Source organism: Helianthus annuus, chromosome 17 (genome assembly GCF_002127325.2).
Source record: "Helianthus annuus cultivar XRQ/B chromosome 17, HanXRQr2.0-SUNRISE, whole genome shotgun sequence".
Classification (NCBI taxonomy): domain Eukaryota; kingdom Viridiplantae; phylum Streptophyta; class Magnoliopsida; order Asterales; family Asteraceae; genus Helianthus; species Helianthus annuus.
Genome location: NC_035449.2, coordinates 99,033,774 through 99,052,877, shown reverse-complemented (window position 1 = coordinate 99,052,877; position 19,104 = coordinate 99,033,774). Strand labels below are relative to the sequence as shown.

At 39.6% G+C, this 19,104-nt stretch overlaps 1 protein-coding gene and 1 long non-coding RNA gene across 3 annotated transcripts; one reads left to right on the top strand and one right to left on the bottom strand.

Annotated features, from left to right (window-relative positions):
- Positions 1–632: 632 nt before the first annotated feature.
- LOC110925548 lies at positions 633–1,452 on the bottom strand. The gene is made up of 2 exons (XR_002584545.2): positions 1,147–1,452; positions 633–1,046 (listed from the first exon to the last, which is right to left on the bottom strand). It is a non-coding gene; the product is annotated as an uncharacterized LOC110925548 (long non-coding RNA).
- Positions 1,453–6,346: 4,894 nt separating this feature from the next.
- LOC110923430 (leucine-rich repeat extensin-like protein 2) lies at positions 6,347–11,336 on the top strand. 2 transcript variants are annotated; one of them, XM_035986870.1, is made up of 3 exons: positions 6,347–7,351; positions 8,224–8,304; positions 9,332–9,589. In XM_035986870.1, the coding sequence occupies exons 1-3, from the start codon at positions 6,438–6,440 to the stop codon at positions 9,384–9,386; spliced, it is 1,050 nt and encodes a 349-aa protein (XP_035842763.1). In that variant the 5' UTR covers positions 6,347–6,437; the 3' UTR covers positions 9,387–9,589. The 2 variants fall into 2 exon arrangements, with proteins under 2 accessions (XP_035842763.1, XP_022023214.1); XM_022167522.2 differs by lacking the exons at positions 8,224–8,304; positions 9,332–9,589 and adding an exon at positions 10,579–11,336.
- The last annotated feature ends 7,768 nt before the right edge of the window (positions 11,337–19,104 follow it).

Here is a 19,104-nt window from a genome sequence, read left to right as displayed (position 1 = left end):
GAAATAAGTAGATGGTCTATATCTATTTTATAAAAGGATTCGTGATGTGCGAACTTTAAAATAAATATATAAGCTATATTTATTTGTATAAAGCGAATGCTTGTCGTTCAATGTTTCAAATAAATATATAAACTATATTTATTTTAGTAAAACAATTGTCGTGTCGTTGGGTATTCGAAATAAATATATAACTATATTTATTTTAGAAAAAGGATCGTCGTGTTGTTTGATTGTTAAAATAAATATACGATATATTTATTTTTATGAAAAGGAGTCGTATTATTCGACATTTGAAACAATATAAATGATTTCATTGACTTAGTAAAAGTTTTGTCGAATTTTCAAAGTTTAAAATAATATAATATCCATATTTATTGTTGAAATAATTTCGAATCGTCGTTTTTGTAAGTTGTATCATGTCGTAGAAAGTAATATGCACTTGTGACTTGTTTTTATAATAGCCGTTTGAGTTTGATAGCTTTCGTCTTAAAATGAAAACACGTTAGTTTTACGGATTTCTCGAAAAATGGGCAGAGTTTCCTCTGTTTTTGGACGGCCCGGACAACACCAGTTGTCGTTATGTTATCAAAATTCAACAATGTATCAAACACTATAACCATATTTATATAAGATTTGGATAATTTGAAATCAAACTATACTTGTATTAGATCGGTTTGAGCTCGTTTTACACGTAATATCTAAAATTATGAAATAACGGAATAAAACGCGCTGTTAATCTTTACCATCTACTCGAGTCGAAACGCTAATTGAGTTGACCGAGTCAACTGGGCTGACCGAGTTGACTCGTTGAGTTGACCGAGTCAACCGGGTTAACGGAGTTAACCGAGTTAACCGGATTTGACCCGAGTTGACCGAGCCAAAACTGAAGCTGACCGTCTAACAGAACCGCGAGACCCGAACCGAACCGTTTGACCTGTTGACTGAGCCGCTGACCAAAGTCTACCCGAAAACAAAACTATCACCCGAACCGTGGCTGACTTGCTCTAAATCTGACCCGAACCGCCTTTAGTCTCGGAACCCGAAATCTGAAAAAGAACCCGAACATGAACTTTGCCTTCACATAACATCACCATCTTCATCATCTTCAGTTTACCATGGAAATACAAAGAAATGAAAGGTGTTTACCGGGTGACTCGTCGGATAAAGACATGGACCGCCAGATAAACGAACCGACCACCGGTCCGAAACACAAACCACCGGTCCAAGACATAAACTATTGGTCCGAGTCTCCGACCCCGCTGTCTCCGTCGTCTGACTCCTCCTCCGCCGCCGCCTGACTTCGTCACCGCCGCCGCCGTGAGCGGCGGTCCTCTCTCCCATCTCGACTCTCTCTCTCTCTCTTCTGTCGCACCGCCGCACCACCACCGGTTAGTGGTGGTGGTGGTTTGTTTCAGAATCGCAATAGGGGGGTGTGGTCTGTCGGAGAAGCAAGGAGGGGAAGGGGTGAGAGTTTACCGGTGAAGAACAAGAGCATCACAGGTCTGTTGTCGGAGGTGTGAGGCCGGACAACAAGCGCCGCCGGAGCGCCGCCGCGGCTCCGCCGTGGCCGGTCACCGGTGAGAGAGGGAGAACGAACTGGGTGTGTGTGTTGTTCGGTTTGTGTGTGTGTGAGTGTTTTGTTCTCAATTTCAAAATGACAGATAAGGGTATAGGCACACATATATACTAGGTCAACTTGTGTTTTAATTGGGCTTTGGGCTTGGCCCAAGGCCCACAAGCCCAATCCCCATGTTTCTTGTAGCCCGAAATTCTCTATGAGGCTCGTTTTTAAAACCGAACTTGTCGGAATGTCATAAATTATAAATTTAGTTTTAAAACTATGTAGAATTAATGTCGGTATTCGTCGTTGTTGAGTTTGACCGTCGGTTGCGCTAAATCGCGTAAAAAGCGTCGTTCACCGCTTTACTCCGTTTTTCGATCCGATTTCGACCACAGTTAATAGAATTTAGTTACGAATTCTAAAATATATCGTAAAAATTTAATATTCGTCGGCGTTGTCAGTATTTTGAACAGTATCAGTCCGCTGTCGCGTAATATTCACCAGGTTTCTCTGTAAGTCACCGTTCGTGCACTGTAAAGCTGAATGAACGTTCCTGGGCACTCCAAAGGCCTAATTAAGTCAATCTTCATCTTAATCACGATTTATTATCGCGTTAATCACCTATTAATCGCGTAATTAAGAGCCGTAAATCGCCGGTTGTCACATATTATTGTTTTAGTTATAACTTGTTCTTAAATAATATATATATATATATATATATATATATATATATATATATATATATAAACAAGTATGAAAAAGAGATTTAGAAGGCTCACTTCTAGCTCTTGTGGCTAGGGATGATCTAGATGATGATAAAAGCAAAGAAAAAGGATGATCTTGATGATTGAAAGCTGTTGGATGGATGGAAATGGTTGATTCAACTTGTGGTTGCCTTAGATCCTCCTAAGTTCCATGAAAATCCATCTTGATCATCAAGGAAATGGCTAGAAATTGAAGTTGGTGTAAGGGTGTTCTTGGCCGAAAAATGGTGATTAAGGTTGAGAGGTTTGTGTGTGAAATGTATGGTGTAAAAAGTGAGAAATGATCTAGTTAGCCTAGATACTAAGTTGTTAAAACCACCACTAACATCACCAACTTGCAAAAGGAGTAATTATCTAGATATTTAGTCAAGTGGCCAAGAGGGATGGGTCCCACATTAGGGGCAGCCCATGTATGGGGGGGGGGGGTCTTGTTTGGTGAAAAATGTTAAGTGTTTAAATGTGTTAGAAATGTAGTAAGATGTTTAGGAAGCTTAGATGTTTAAGGGATTCAAGTGTTTTAAGGTGTTAAGTGATCATTACTAGTCTTAAATTTCCCAAGTAATGTTAGATGTTTACTAAAAAAAAGTTCAGATATCGTTTGGATATTCGTTTGGCGTTTGTTCCGTTAATTGATAATTGAATGCTTAGCTTGTGTAAGATGTAGGAATTGATATGGTTATGGGTTTAGTTGATACCCCAAGGTATTCTCATATGAATTCTAAGTTTATCAACACTTTTTCATATTGCATATAACTTACAATGCTGATTTCTGTTGAATTTCTGCAGAAAGTGCTGAATTTTGTGTCTTATAGTGCTTTTCGGACAGTTTTTAGCATTATCGGACTTCGGGAAAGTATTAAACTGAACCCTTGCATTCCTAGTTAGGGTTTAATGTATATTTGATGTTGGACTTTCGTCTGAGTCCTAAATATGTCATTAAGATGGTTTCTGCGGATCTTGCGTTTCTGTCAGCACACTACTCTACTAGGTATTATCTTAGTTGTTTCGATGCATTGTTTAAACTGTTTTAGATGTAACCAATAAAAATGAATAATGTGTATCATAAATATGTATTCCACGAGTATTTTAAGTGTATGTCATGAAATATGCAGTTCGGATGTTCACAACACATAACTGTATAGCTTAAAATGATTAATTTAAATGTACAATAGTTATCGGAAAGTGGCAGTTGCCACACAGTAGGTCAGATTAGAATCTGCTAATGGGCCAGACAGACTAACTTTGTCTTTTTATATTATTTGGTATGTGGATAGAAATAGTGCAGGCAATATATTAACCGGTTGTTCGTATTAAAACATCCAAACATTAGTAATTCATTTTCCAATATAGATCAGGATATAAACTTTTCTAGTTGATTAAACTCTCCATGAAACTATTAAACAAAAGCAACCTAATATCTATCACAACTTAGATTAGTTCAAAGTAAATCCTATGGACTATACACGAAAACTATCACAGTTAGGATCCTCAATCACACTTCAAGACTGACTTGTACACACAGATTACCTAAAATCACTATAACCACCAATCATAGGCTTTCCAAAACACACCCCTAAAACCTACCATAACTCATCGAATATACCAAAATTAAGTCTCAAATTCGTAGGATTCCAAGGAGGGCATAATTTGCACCTGATATATGCGGATTGCGGTTGCAGCTCTGTGAAATAGATCGACTGTGGAGGACCTGCTTCACAATTGACAAAATTATAACTGAGCAGATGGAGTTTGTAGAACAAAATTCGAAATTCAAACCTAATTATAGACAACTGAAGTTGCAAATGACCACCCAATTCAATCATGGGCTGATAATAGGGCACCGAAGTGGTAAAGAACCACACAATTGAAGCATGGGTTACATCTTAAATAATTGTAGATTTGGAGCAAATTCAATCATCGTCTTCAATTTTCCATTCCAGTATTAATTGTTTCCATCGTTCAGTCTTCAATATGTTATTCGCATTCAGTCTACGGTTTCATTGTGAGGATGTCTATTAGGTTTCTTCAAGGGCAGCGGAGGAAAGGTTTTTGTGTGCATGAGCAAGGGGTGCGGTGAAAATTACTATTATAGCCTCAGATTGTCTTAAAATTTGATGATTTTACAATTTTACCCTTACAAAATAAGTATTCATTAGTTGTACATGTTGCATAAAGTGGTGGATGCGGTATAAAATTACAAGTGTGTAATCACATTTACATTAATTTTTTAATATGTTTTTGTTTATTTATTAAAATAAATGAGTAAGAAGAGTAAAATACCTTAGTTAACCAGATTTAACAAGAAAATTTTAACTAGGTTAAGCTCAAAGGACGTACGATGCAAGGATTTTTTTCCTATAAAGTGAAAACTTGTCAAAATTCGTTAAAAATGACACTGCCTGATAAAAGGTATATAAATAAAGGACAAAACTTATAAATTTTCCTTTACAGGATTAAAATAATACATCTTAAGCAAAAAACTCATATTCCTTGTTATTAACTAAGAATAAAAACATACATATTTATTCACATCTAATCTTAAATTAAATCAAAGTAACTTATTAACAAACTATAAATTAACAACATTTGTGTGCATAGAGGTGTTTACCTCGTGCTTTGGGAGGTTTTCAAAAAAAAAATGATGTTTCACTTTTAACCAAAAACTATTTGTTTTACTAAACCAAAAGTTTTCATTTCTTAGCAATTTAACCTCACAACTTTTGTACTTTCAGCTTTGGTCCCCACAATTTTCATATTTAACAGATTTTTCGTTTTAAATTTTGCGAGTTAACAGGGCGTAATATGTGTGTGTGGTTCAACGTTTTAACATTTCGTTTTACGCTTCGTACTAGATTTTGCAAGTTAACACGGCGCAATGTGCATGCATGGTTTAACGTTTTTACGTCGTCTATCTTTTCCCTATTTGACATATTTGTTACAACGCGGGAGTTCCTAAATCAACGTAATTATTATTTTTTATGTTTTGCGTTGCAGTCTAATTTTTTCGCATTAACAAACCGTAACTTCAGTGTTGGTTGTTGCTGGTGATGTTGTAGCATTAGTGCTATTCGGCACCGCTTTATGTCCCCGGCGTAATACGACGGGTGGTAAATTTAGTTTTATAAAATTTTCTATGAAGATAACATCTAGATCCAAGCGGTAGGGTTAGCCATTCAACTATTCAAGGATATTTATTGACCTTTGAAAAATGCCTAATCTTGTTTTTCGATCATGAAGTATTGAATTTTAATAATCCTTACAATTCGTCGTTGGCCATCAACAATCCCAACTTCAAAAATAAGCACTGGCAGTCCCAACTATATACATATTAGCCATCAATGGACCCTGACTAACAGAACCCTAAAGCAATTAGTCTCCGGTCGCCGACAAACCGTTTTTGCAAGAAAAAGATTTCTAAAGGTCCGATCTAAGGTTATAAAGAGGTTTGGGTCGAAAACGTAGAGTTCTACGGCAAAAAGTTGAGTTTTTCGGCCAAAAAGAAGTTTTTCGACGACTTCAATAATTGAGGCTTTTATTATAAAAAATTTTCTAAAGGTTCGTAATAAGGTTATAAAGAGGTTTAGACGAAAATGTAGAGTTTTCCAGCAAAAAACGTTTTTCCAGCGACCGGAGATTAACGGTGTTAGGGTTCTGTTAGTAATGAAGACCAATATGTTAATAGTTAGGATTACCAGTTATTATTTTTAAAGTTAGGATTATTGACGGTCAACAACAAATAGTTTAGATTATTAAAGTCCAATATTTTCTCCATCATTTGCAAAGCCATATCTTTTAAGTTTTTGACTCAACCACCTTTCAAAGTAAGAATCAACCGACTTTGAGGAGGATTGTCAGCATACTCTACAAATTGTCATGGAAACTAGAAACTATTTTAAAATAAAGATAGGTAATTTGGTAGATCTTATGCTTCAAGGGGTAAAAAGAAGAAAGTGACAATCACACAATTGAGCAACCACTTGGTCTATTTTAGAATTTATTTATTACATTCCCAATCTCGAGCTCGCTCTCATCTTACATACATGCACACCCCAGCTCACCTCACCTCACCTTAAAGCAACACCCCAACGGAACGTACCTCAAACCCCAAATTAATGGATCTCCACCACCACCACCAAGACTCCGTGGAATCCTCCTCCCCCACCTGCCGCCAATGGGACGCTGACACTACTCTACCACCACCCAAACTCCGCATGATGTGCAGCTTCGGCGGCCACATTATACCCCGTCCGCACGACAAATCCCTCTGCTACATGGGCGGCGAAACCCGCATTGTGGTGGCCGACCGCCACACCTCACTCGCCGATCTCTGCTCACGCCTCTCCACCACCCTCCTCAACGGCCGCCAGTTCAGCCTCAAGTACCAGCTCCCAAGTGAAGATCTTGACTCACTCGTGTCCGTCACCACGGATGAGGATCTTGACAACATGGTGGAAGAGTATGATCGACTGAATGCATCCAACCCCTCATCCAAACCATTGCGATTGCGCTTATTCCTCTTCTTAAACAAACCCCAAACCGCAGCCTCTATGGGATCCTTACTCGATGATGCTAAATCAGAAACATGGTTTGTTGATGCATTAAACGGCGCCGGATTGCTTCCTAGAGGCTTGTCGGATTCTGCCCCTATTGACAACTTGTTAGAACCCAAAGACCAAGAGGAAACTGAGATGCAACGGCCGCCGGTGGTGGAGACCACGTCTTCGTTTGGATCGACTTCTTCGTCTCCTTCAATGTCGAATTTGCCGCCAATTAAGGTGAAGGTGGATCACATGAATCAGATGGCGGGACTGGACGAGCAGTTTCCTCATCCTCCGCCGGTAGGTGGTTGGGCGGCTGTGGCCGTTTCCGATGATGAGAGATCTGATCAGGGTGGTGGGATGAGGAAGCCGCCGTTGCCGTTACAGCCTGTGCAAAGGAAGTTTGGCCATGATCACTACAGTTTGGCTTCGCCGGATTCCAAGCATGGTGCTGCCTACACTTTACACTCACCGGATTCCATAGCAAGGTAAATCCTATATTCCTTCCAGATAACTTTAAATAACTGGGATAGATAGTATCCTATTATAAAAATATTGTTTCCTTCCTTCCTGTACAAATAAATGGATTTTAAATTCTCCTATATATTAATAACCCAAGCCTTTGAACAGTAGAAAGGGTTAGCTTCGGTATTTCACCAACAAACTTGACAAAAAAGCCTAGGTGATTGTCACTGCCACCGCCACCACTGCCATATCTCCGACAGAAACTCACCGCCACCGCCACCAGTGCCATATCTCCGATAGAAGATGGAAAACAGGATATTTATTTGGCTTATAAAAGTATGAAATGCCTAACCATCATATCAACTTTGAAGATGGAAAACAGGATATTTATTTGGCTTATAAAATATGAAATGCTTAAAAACTCATTTATTTGTTGATACATGTAATTTGCTATAACATGATTTATGTTTTTGACCTTTCTTTTGCGTGGGTGAAGACGCGGTCTGATGGTGTTTATTTGGTGGTGTGGGCATATGGATATGGACCACCGTAATCAGCTCCAATAGATGGATGTCCGGATAACATGGTCGAATGAAACAGGTCTGATTGCCACAATGACCTGAATTTTAATGTTCATTATAAGTCAGAGTTAAGGTAACCTTTAAAATAAAGACTCTGTTTGGCGACTTGTATTGATTTTAAAAGTCTACATGTTGTAAAAGAAAAGATGTAATTAGAGAAATTAGCATTTGTTGTATAAAATTTGTTGCTATAAATGAAAGTTTTGGAAACTAACTCATATGTTAAAAATGGAAGGCAAATGAACAGTGTTATGATCTACGTGGAAAGTTTTGATTCGGTTTTTCCTGTTTCCCTTCTTTCGTAATGTTTTCAGGTTATTCGAGTTCACCTATGACGTTTTGCTGGAGTGGTTACGTTCCAGGTTTTGTTGGTACTGGCCGGGTTCGACCCCAAGGTTAACCTATTTTTTCCCAATTTTTTATTTTATTTTACGTGTCAGTTTTATATAGCGTACAAGTGTTGTTGTTTTTGTAGAATAGTGGCCTCCGTTTTGGGTTTGGTTTCCACGGAAAAAATTGGGTCAACATGTTATAGAAAATTTTAGTTTATTTTGTATCATCTTACCTACTGAATATACGAAGTGAACAGTGGCGGACCCAGGAATTTTTCCATGGGGGTGCGAAATATTTTTAAAAATTTTAGGCCCCTAGTTATATAAGTAAAAAAATCGGTTCGTATCGGGTCGGTTCGGGTCGGGTCATATAAAACAAAAGAAATTGCGCCATAACGTCCCTACTCATGGTTCCTATCACAAACAAATTGCCCTTTGGTGTCGGACGGCGGTGGTCCGCGGCTGCTGATGACGTGCTGTTGTGGTTGCTGTTGTGTTCGATGATCGCTGGTAAGAGACGACCCAAGAGAGGGGGACGGGAGGAATTCTAAGGGACTATTGGGCTTATTTTAATTATTATAGATTGAACTTAGGTTGAGTTTGGTTAATGGGCTAGTAATTAGTGGGCTAGTTATGTTTAATGAAATAGTGGGTTAAGGTATTGGGTATTTGGGTTAAGTTGGGTAGTATAAGTTTATATATTTTAGGTAGTTTTTTTAATTAGAGTTTACTAAAAAAATTTAAAATATAAATCGAAAACATTTTTTACCTAAGGTGTGTGGACGAAAAATTCCAAGGGGTGCGGATAAAAAAATTCAAGGGGTGCGGACGAAAAAATCCAAGGGGTGCGAACGGGATTTTCAACGGAAAATAGCACTAAATTTTTTTTTTCCCGGGGGTGCGCCCGCCCACCTTAAGCCACATATAAGTCCGCCCCTGGAAGTGAAGTAACAGGCCATTGTACATGTAAAAAAACTGGCGCAACGCCTTATTTTGTAGCACGTTTCCGCTGACGGGCGCTGTTGATGATCACTATGTGTTTATACATGTATGTATGTCTTGATCATGTTGCCTTTTTGTTATTTACCAGCTTCAAGACAATCCATGCATGTATTTCGAAGAGAGATCAGATTGGTTGGTCATAATAAAAGGCTTTAGGGTGTTCAATATTTCTTGGAATTGTTATATTGTCTTTGCTGTGAATCTTTCGTATGAAGTCATAATAAAATGCATGCTATATTTATATACTTTATATACTTTGTTGTGAATCTTTCATATGAAGTTAAGAGCTATTAGCATGTTATTGATGTTTACCTTCTTAATTATGATGGTTATGAAGTTGTAGTGCATCAAATTTATTAGCATGTTTTTGATGTGTACCTGCTTAATTATGATGGTTTTATTTTGAACACGGTAATTATCATAGGTGTTTGCGCGTTGTGAAGCGCGCGCGGTTTAAAACCTAGTTCGCTTAAAAGGTGAGAAATGGAAGAGAAAGTGTTTTATTTTATTTTTTATAATTTTTTTCACTTAGTCACAAAATCTTATTATGTTTTTATATTAACAGAGTAATTGTGTAATTATTATAAAGTAATTATAAACTACTCTATTCTACTATAATAATTATAATTACTCTACAAAATTACAGAGTTAATCTACTAATATAAAATCATGAATTATTATTATTATTATTATTATTATTATTATTATTATTATTATTATTTTACATTTTGCACTTAAACATTATATTTTAGTTGATGGTCAAAAGAAATTCAACAAAAAAAAAAAAAGCTTCCTTTGTTTTAATATAATGACCATTTTGTATATTAAGACTCATTTCTATTAGATCCGTATTCTATATATAAGCCTTTAAATATAAATTTATTTGTAAAAAAATGAGTTAAAACTAAATAGATTCCAAATGGACAATATTAAATAGACTTTTATTTACTATATTGGGTTTTAAATTTAATAATGGGTTTTTGGTTAAAAAAAAATTATATATAAACTATATAATAACGTACAAAAAGTTTTGGCCTCAGTGAGAGTGGGCCATGTTCGTTCACCGCCCTGCACTTAGCCCGAGACAGCCTTCTCACTAAAACATTGTTCAGACATTACTGACGTGTCATGAAGATCGTATGGTTATATGGTTAACATGTTAGCGAGAAAATGGTCATGAGGGCCCTATGGCATGTTAGACTTACAAATCACATGGATCGTATGATGTCATGAAGTTATACAATTTGGACGATCATTTCCGCCTTTTCATACAACAACGTATCGATAGCATCACCCAAATTTATTGATCATTTTTTTATTATTTTATTTTCGCAGTGATAGCAGCAGCATTGCCTCGGCAAATTGTCAACAAAAGAACACATTCACTCAAGATCCAAATGCCCAATCAAATAGAGACACCCTAACTCCACCGGCAACCACCCAAATCTACCCAAGCACATCTGTCATGTCCACTATCAACTACCAAACCCCAATCCAACAAATCTCAGACTCCTCTGACATATCACATAACCAAGAGCAACAAAAACAACAACAATTCTATCAACCTCGACCGCATTTTATCCAGCACCATACAACAAACCAACAACCACAACCGGTCTCGTCTTACTATCAAGTCTACGCGCCACCACCACAAATGGACAATCAACAATACCCACTCTACTTTCTTCCGGTGGCACAAAACCACCCATACGGTATGCAGGTACAATCCAACGCCACCGAAACATCATCAGCCACCACACCACCACTTTACCCCACCAAATCAGTTAACCCAATAAGCAAACCCGATATGTATGGGACAACGGCTCCAAGCATGATTCCAATTCCAAACAATCAATTTCAACAATACATGAATGTTTCTCACCATCCTCCTACACCATCCAATGGTGGTGGAAAGTACGGGTATGAGTATGTCCACCCAACCCAAGACCCGGTGTATTATTCACAACACCAATCAGTGGCTGCACCATTGCCATCACAGTATCAGACCATGACTCCTGCCTCAGCCATGCTGTTAACACAAGCATCCTCGGCTCAACAACCATCTCCTGATCAAAGTGCTAAATAGTAATTAATAGGCGACCTTTTATTATTTTAATGTATTGTTTTTATTTTGAAGAATAATTATTGTACTTTGTTTTATATAACAATATCATCTAAAATTTTTGTAATAAATATATATTATATTTATGATTTATTTATAAAAATATTGTATTTATTATTCAGTTATGATATCGTCTAAATTTACGTATCATTAATAAAATAAGTGGTAATAACATCAGGACTGGTGGGTCGTGTCGCAGCCTCCGACCCCACCCTGGGAGCGGAAGCCGCGAACCAGTCAGATGGTATCGGTGTTTATTAAATATGCAGCGGAAAACTTTCATCAGGACCGTAGTTAGGAAATATTTATGAGAGTTTAAAACACCATATTTTATAATAAACAAGTGGGGTAAAATCCATGTTTTATTTACAATATAATTTATAGGGATAAACCCGAATTACTGAAAACAAAGTCTCCTTTTTATTTAGGTAACTTTTATAGCCACTTTTCTAAGCCTTCAGTGCTCTCCAGCTGGCTTCTATTGGCTTCACACTAAGTTACCTGAAACGCGTTTTAAAAAGGTTTTATCAGCAAGAAATGCTGCGCGAGTACATCCCAGTTTAATCAAAACAATTTTATAACTTTACAGTATTGAGGGCGATTACAATGTTTATATCTACACAATTACTCGTTCAGTACGTGTCACTCGACGGATCTGTGACTATGGTCATATCACACCGTGCCCAATTGTGAAGGTTATCGTACGGTATACAAACCCCATAATACTGGCAGCAATTGTAGAATTACAAAGACTCAATCACTGTTAAGTATAATTGAAAACATTTTAGGTTTTTATAAAAAGATTTACAAAAATTAGATGTACTCACATTTGTAGACTTAACTATTTCTATGGGCTTCCTAGTGATTCCCCCGGTTATTATCTATTAAAATTAAACAATGCACACGTGTTAGTTGTAACGCCCTGCTTTTCGATATTCTTATTATCCTAGCAAGTCTTATCGTATTTCCTATCCTGTTATGCTTATACACTCAAGATGACCGATCATAATGGAAATGAGACTGTTTAAATCTTAATTGTGTTAAACTATGTGAAACTTTTACTCTATGTGATGCTTATTATATGTGAACGATGTACTTATCCTAGATTCTTGACTCTTTATTATGCTTTGATACTTACCGAACGAGAAACTAGCTTAACAAGAATTCGAAACACAAAACTATTCTTGTTATTTATGCTTTTGAAAGCCTAAAACGTAATGATACTATAAGTAAAGGTTATTCACAATAATACGCAACGCAACGCTTAATCTCGCTCGCAAAATGAACCAAGGTTGGAAAACTAACAAACGCGAACCGGCTGTCTGAATGGACATCCGATCGGATGACCATCCGCCCGGATGACCATCCGACCGGATGGCCATTCGACCGGACGCCATCCGACACATGCCACTCTCCACCGCCTTAACTCATCTGATCGCGACCATTTGACTGAGCCTATCACTATCACCTATAAATAGAGCACTTAACCTTCATTTTCACCTTTCACTCGGACCTTTCGCTCCCAAGCTTCCAGACGCAATCCAAGGCCAAATTGTAAGCTTTTTACCTCAAATCTCCTCTAATCTTCATCTTTATTCACTTCTACTCCATTTTCTTCATCAAAATCACACAAACACTTTAACTTTTCCTCGTAACCCAACTGATTTGGATCTCTTGAAGGTGGTTTCCACTCGGTTGCTTATGCAAACTGTTGTGGAGCTCCATTTAACCAAGATTGGTTCCAGATCTAAAGGATTTTCACATTTTTATACAAAATCTAGAGGATTTTCATATGTTTTCGACTCAGATTTGATGAACTTTCACGCTTTACAACTTATTTCTAAGCTTCTCCTCTGTTTTACGCAAATATGGATGGAATCGGGACTCAATTAGGCTCTTGACTCGTTCCTTAGTCAAGAGTCGGCTTGAAAACTGATTTCCACCGGAGAAATGGACCGATTAACGGGTCAAACATGAAATTTCACCAAGAACAGCTCGTCTATCCGATGGGGTGGTACCCATCCGACCGAATGAACTGGATTTGGTATGTTTTCGTTGTTTGACACGTCGTCGCGCTGTCTCTATTAACTCAAAACTATTACTTAGAAAATTTTACGAAATATCAAACACCGACCATCTATCCGAATGGCCTTCCGATCGGATGACCATCCGACCAGATGATCTGCTTATGATAACACTTATTGCTTACTTTTAGTAGGACACTTTGATCAAAACAGAGAAAATTTGAACAGTTCGCAAACACCCACTGTGCGAATGGCCATCCGTTCGGATGACCATCCGTTCAGATGGAACCCATCCGTTCGAATGGTCATCAGCCCGGATGACCATCGGTCAAGATGACCATCCGTTCGGATCACCTGTTGAACACTTAGCTTGATTTTTGCACCATTCGACACACTGTTTCCAACCGCGTCAATACTTAGAAGACTTTTGCTTTGTTCCCGCACGCAGGCTGATCCCGCGCTCCCTTCGATCCAACCAGACTGTACTTAGAATTTAAGCACCCACTGTGAGTATACTCGATCCCCTTTTGGTTTAAACACTTTGGGATGCAACATGTATTCTATATAAATGCACGACACTTGAAACTTGTTTCTAACATACTTTATCCGTTGTTAAACATGAAAACATGATACTTGTGATACTTGTGAATTTTATGTGTTATGTGAACATTGAATCTTATGTTTAGCCACCTTGACAAATATAGCGCTATAGGGTTAACGCACCGCCCTTGAGACTTGGGGTATTGTTAAGTTTGATTATTTTACCTCCTCTTCGTGGCAACGATGTAGGAAAGGCACAGTGCTCTGCCCGACATGCTCATATCATCATCCGGTGGGAATCGCCTGTCGTTTCTGCACTCACTGCAACCTCTATGGTCATTTCACTGCGAACTGTCGCTACGGTCCCCGAAACACCGCAGCTCCTGTCGCCGCTCATCAAGCTCTACTCCCGGCCCCTCAAGGCCAACCCGCAGCTTCAGCGCCCGTGGTCAATACTCGAGTCTGCTTTGCATGTGGTGATCCTAACCACTTTGCAAACATGTGCCTGAACAGGGTAGTGAAACAAGAACCCTAACAGCAGCAGCAACAAGCAGCCCGTGCCAGAACTTTCAAAATCAACGCCCGTCAAGCCCAGGCTGACAACAACGTGGTTAATGGTACGTTCCTTGTGAATGGTATTTATGCATCGTGTTTGTTTGATACTGGAGCCGATAACTGCTTTGTGTCGTTTGAATTCGAGAAGCTCCTTAGTCGTTAGCGCTCTTATCTCCCCTCGTCAGTCGAAGTCGCTACTGGAAGAACTGTCGCCTTTAATTCTATTCTCCGTGATTGTACCCTCGAGCTCAACAATCACATCTTACCAATTGACCTTATTCCTATGCAACTCGGAAGCTTCGATGTCATAGTAGGCATGGACTTCCTTCGCGAAAACCATGCTGAAGTTGTGTGTTTTGATAAAATGATTCGATTCTCGCTCGCGAATGGTGATCTGTTATGTGTATACGGTGAAACAGCTTCGAAAGGTCTCAAACTCATGTCATGCATCCAAGCTAGCAAGTATCTCCGCAAGTAATATAGAGCTTTCTTTGCCAACATTGTAGTAGCGGAGAAGGAAAAGAAAAGGAAGGCCGAAGTCAAAGACGTTCCAGTGGTTCGTGAATTTCCTCAGGTGTTCCCTGATGATCTTCCCGGACTACCGCTAAGTCGTGATATCGACTTTCGTATCGACCTTATTCCTGGAGCTAATCCCGTAGCCAAAGCCCCTTATCGAGTCGCGCCAACCGAAATGCGGGAACTTTCAAACCAACTTCAGGAATTACTCGAAAAAGGCTTTATTCGCCCGCGCACCTCTCCCTAGGGCGCACCAGTCCTTTTCGTTAAAAAGAAGGATGGGTCGTTCAGGATGTGCATCGGTTATCGGGAATTGAATAAGCTAACCATCAAGAACCATTACCCTCTACCTCAAATTGATGACTTATTTGATCAGCTGCAAGGTGCTAAGTGTTTCTCGCAGATCGATCTACGTTCAGGCTATCATCAATTGCGCATTCAAGAGGAAGATATCCCCAAAACCGCTTTTCAAACTCGATAAGGCCACTATGAATTCGTTGTTATGCCTTTTGGTTTAACTAACGCACCCGCGGTTTTCATGGATCTGATGAATCGCGTGTGTAAGCCATTTCTAGACCATTTCGTCATCGTGTTCATCGACGATGTCTTGATCTATTCCAAGTCGAAAGCAGAACATGCGCAACATCTACGTCTGGTTCTCGAGCTACTCCAGGGGAATCAACTCTACGGCAAGTTCTCCAAGTGTGAATTCTGGCTGGAGGAGGTTCAGTTTCTGGGTCACATCGTTAATAGTCAAGGTATCCATGTTGATCACGCGAAGATTGAAGCAGTTAAGAGCTGGATTATGCCTAAGAACCCGTCCGAAGTTCATTCTTTTCTCGGACTAGCGGGCTATTACCGGCGATTTATCGAAGGATTCTCTAAAATCGTTGTGCCGCTTACCGCCCTTACTCATAAAGACAAGCCTTTTGTTTGGGGAACCAAACAAGAGTCTGCTTTTCAAACCCTCAAGCATATGCTTTGCAATGCTCCTATTCTCACGTTGCCTGACGGAAACAACGATTTCATTGTCTATTGTTCTATTGTGATGCTTCCAACCTTGGTCTTGGCTGTGTTCTCATGCAACGGGACAAGGTTATATCTTACGCATCTCGTCAGCTCAAAATCCACGAAAAGAACTATACAACCCATGATCTCGAGCTAGGCGTAGTTGTTTTTTGCATTGAAGATATGGCGACACTACCTGTATGGTACCAAGTGTACGATCTTCACCGATCACAGGAGTTTACAACACATCTTCAACCAAAAAGAACTTAACATGCGTCAATGTCGATGGGTAGAACTACTTAACGATTACAACTGTGAGATTCGTTATCACCCAGGCAAAGCAAATGTTGTTGCCGACGCGCTCAGCAGACGGAGTTATTTGCTCAGTATTCGCAATACCCAAGCCCAACATGATCTCGAAACCCTCATCCGCGAAGCCCAGCATGCTTGTTTTAACGAACGCACTTTGAAGAAAGAGAGGATTTATCACGATGGAGCTCAGCTGGTAAGCAAAGCAAATGAGATCTTCTATTATCTGGACCGAATTTGGATCCCTAAGCGAACCGATTTGCGAAAGATAATAATGGACGAAGCCCACAAATCCCGATATTCTATTCATCCCGGTGCCGATAAAATGTACCAGGACCTTCGCTACAAGTACTGGTGGCCGGGCATGAAACGGGATATTGCTCTTTAAGTTGGAAGTTGCCTAACTTGCGCTAGAGTTAAGGCTGAACATCAACGACCTTCTGGCTTACTCGAACAACCTCCAATCCCCATATGGAAGTGGGAGAGTATAGCTATGGATTTCATAACCAAACTTCCGCCCACGCCATCAGGTCACGACAGCATTTGGGTTATAGTTGATCGTCTGACCAAATCAGCCCACTTTTTACCAATACGGGAAGACTACAAGGTAGAACGACTAGCCCGAATCTACACCGGCGAGATCATTTGTAATCATGGCACGCCTCGTGACATCATTTCAGACCGTGATGCTCGGTTTACTTCACGATTGTGGGAAACGTTTCAAGCAGCTCTTGGTACGATGCTTAACCTGAGTACCGCATTCCATCCTCAAACCGATGGACAGACTGAAAGAATGATCCGTATTCTTGAAGACATGCTCCACGCGTGTGTCATAGACTTCGGTGGTAGTTGGAACAAATACCTGCCATTAGTCGAATTCTCGTACAACAACAGCTATCATGCCAGCATACAAATGGCACCATTCGAGGCCTTATATGGAAGAAGATGTCGTTCGCCTATTGTGTGGCACGAGATCGGTCATTTGCAATTAACTGGTCCCGAGTTACTACAAGAAATGACTGACAAAATCCTCCAGATTCGAGACAACTTGTTGAAAGCCAGGGATAGACAAAAAAGTTACGCCGATAGAAGACGCAAACCCCTTGAATTTGACGTTGGCGAGTACGTACTCCTAAAGGTATCACCTTGGAAGGGTGTGGTCAAATTCGGCAAGAAAGGGAAACTAGCGCCTCGATATGTTGGACCTTTCAAGATTCTGGAAAGGATCGGCAAAGTCGCCTACAGACTCGAACTACCGGAGGAACTTAGTAACGTCCACCCGACTTTCCATGTGTCAAACCTCCGAAAATGCCTAGGTGATCATGATCTAATTGTACCTCTCGATGACCTTCAAGTCAACGAAACGCTGCATTTCGTGGAAAAGCCTGTCGAAATCATGGATCGCCAAACCAAGCAACTCAGACGCTCGCGCATCCCTATCGTGAAAGTCCGATGGGAAGGCAAACGAGGCGCGGAGTTTACTTGGGAACTCGAAAGCGACATGAAGGCTAAGTACCCGCAGTTGTTTAAATGAAGATCTGAAGCGAGAAATTGGTAAAATCATTCACGGTGCTGTGCAGCTTCGAGCCTAATTTCGGGACGAAATTCCCTAAATAAGGGGAGGCTGTAACACCCCGTGTTTCGAATGTCAAAGTCAAAGTCAAAGTCCAAGACAAGTTTGACTTCTTTGACTGTAATTAGTCTATTTTATGTTTTATTGTTTGTATTATGTGGAGTAAGTGTTGTTTATCAAAGGAATTGAAGCAATCGAATGTTTAACGACGCGAAACGCTTTACGACTGTGAATAGTAGGAAGTAACAATGCAATAAAGTTAATCAATCAATAATCAAGCTAATCGAATCACCAATCAAACTCGAAACTCGAATAATGCGAATTTGGTGTGATATTATGTGTGTGTGTGCCTTACGTGTTACCTGTGCGTGTTTACTTTATGTTATGTGTGGTGATCAATCGAGTCGAAACTCGAAACTCAATCGAAATCGAATTATGATGAATGGTAGCGAAAAGATAGTGTGAAATATAGATGCTTGTATATAGATATAGTGGTTGGGATTAAAAGTAATTTGAATAGGAAACTCCGTCGTATTCATATCGTCTTCAATCGAAATATCAAAAGTCGTCGCACCGAACGCTCAAAGCAGGCTATGGATTGATCAGGCTCCTAGCCGATCGAACAGCCCAGCCGATCGGACGGACTGTCCGATTGAGCAGGCTGTCCGATCGGGATGCCTGGCCGATCAGCCAGCTCTTTCCCCTCTTGGAAGCCTATAAATAGGCCTGTCATTATCATTCTTGCCACTTTTGGAAACCCTCTGACCAACCAGCTCGTGTTCCTCACCATTTCTCAGATTTCTCTCAATCCCGGTAAGATTTCATCCTAAATCTTGTACTTTCTTGATCAATACACACTCCTACACCTTTCTATCTTTCAAATCTTGATTTCTAACCGTGAAATCATCAAGATCTAAGTATTCTAGGATGATGTCATCATGGTGTTCTTCAAGAACTTCATGTTTTGGCCTCAATCCACCAAGAATCACTTGGATCTAGCCGATTTCCACATAAACAAACTAAGATCTATCACAGATCTGAACATTTACATGGTGTGAAGGATTGAAAGAACGATTTCCAACTTTCTTCCAACTCTTTTACACTCAATGCCTTCAAACCGGTAGAAACGGAGCTTGAGCCAACTCACTAATCATTCTAATGGTTGTGTGGTTCAAGATTCGGATTCTATCTACGAGGTTCACCGATTTCGGGTT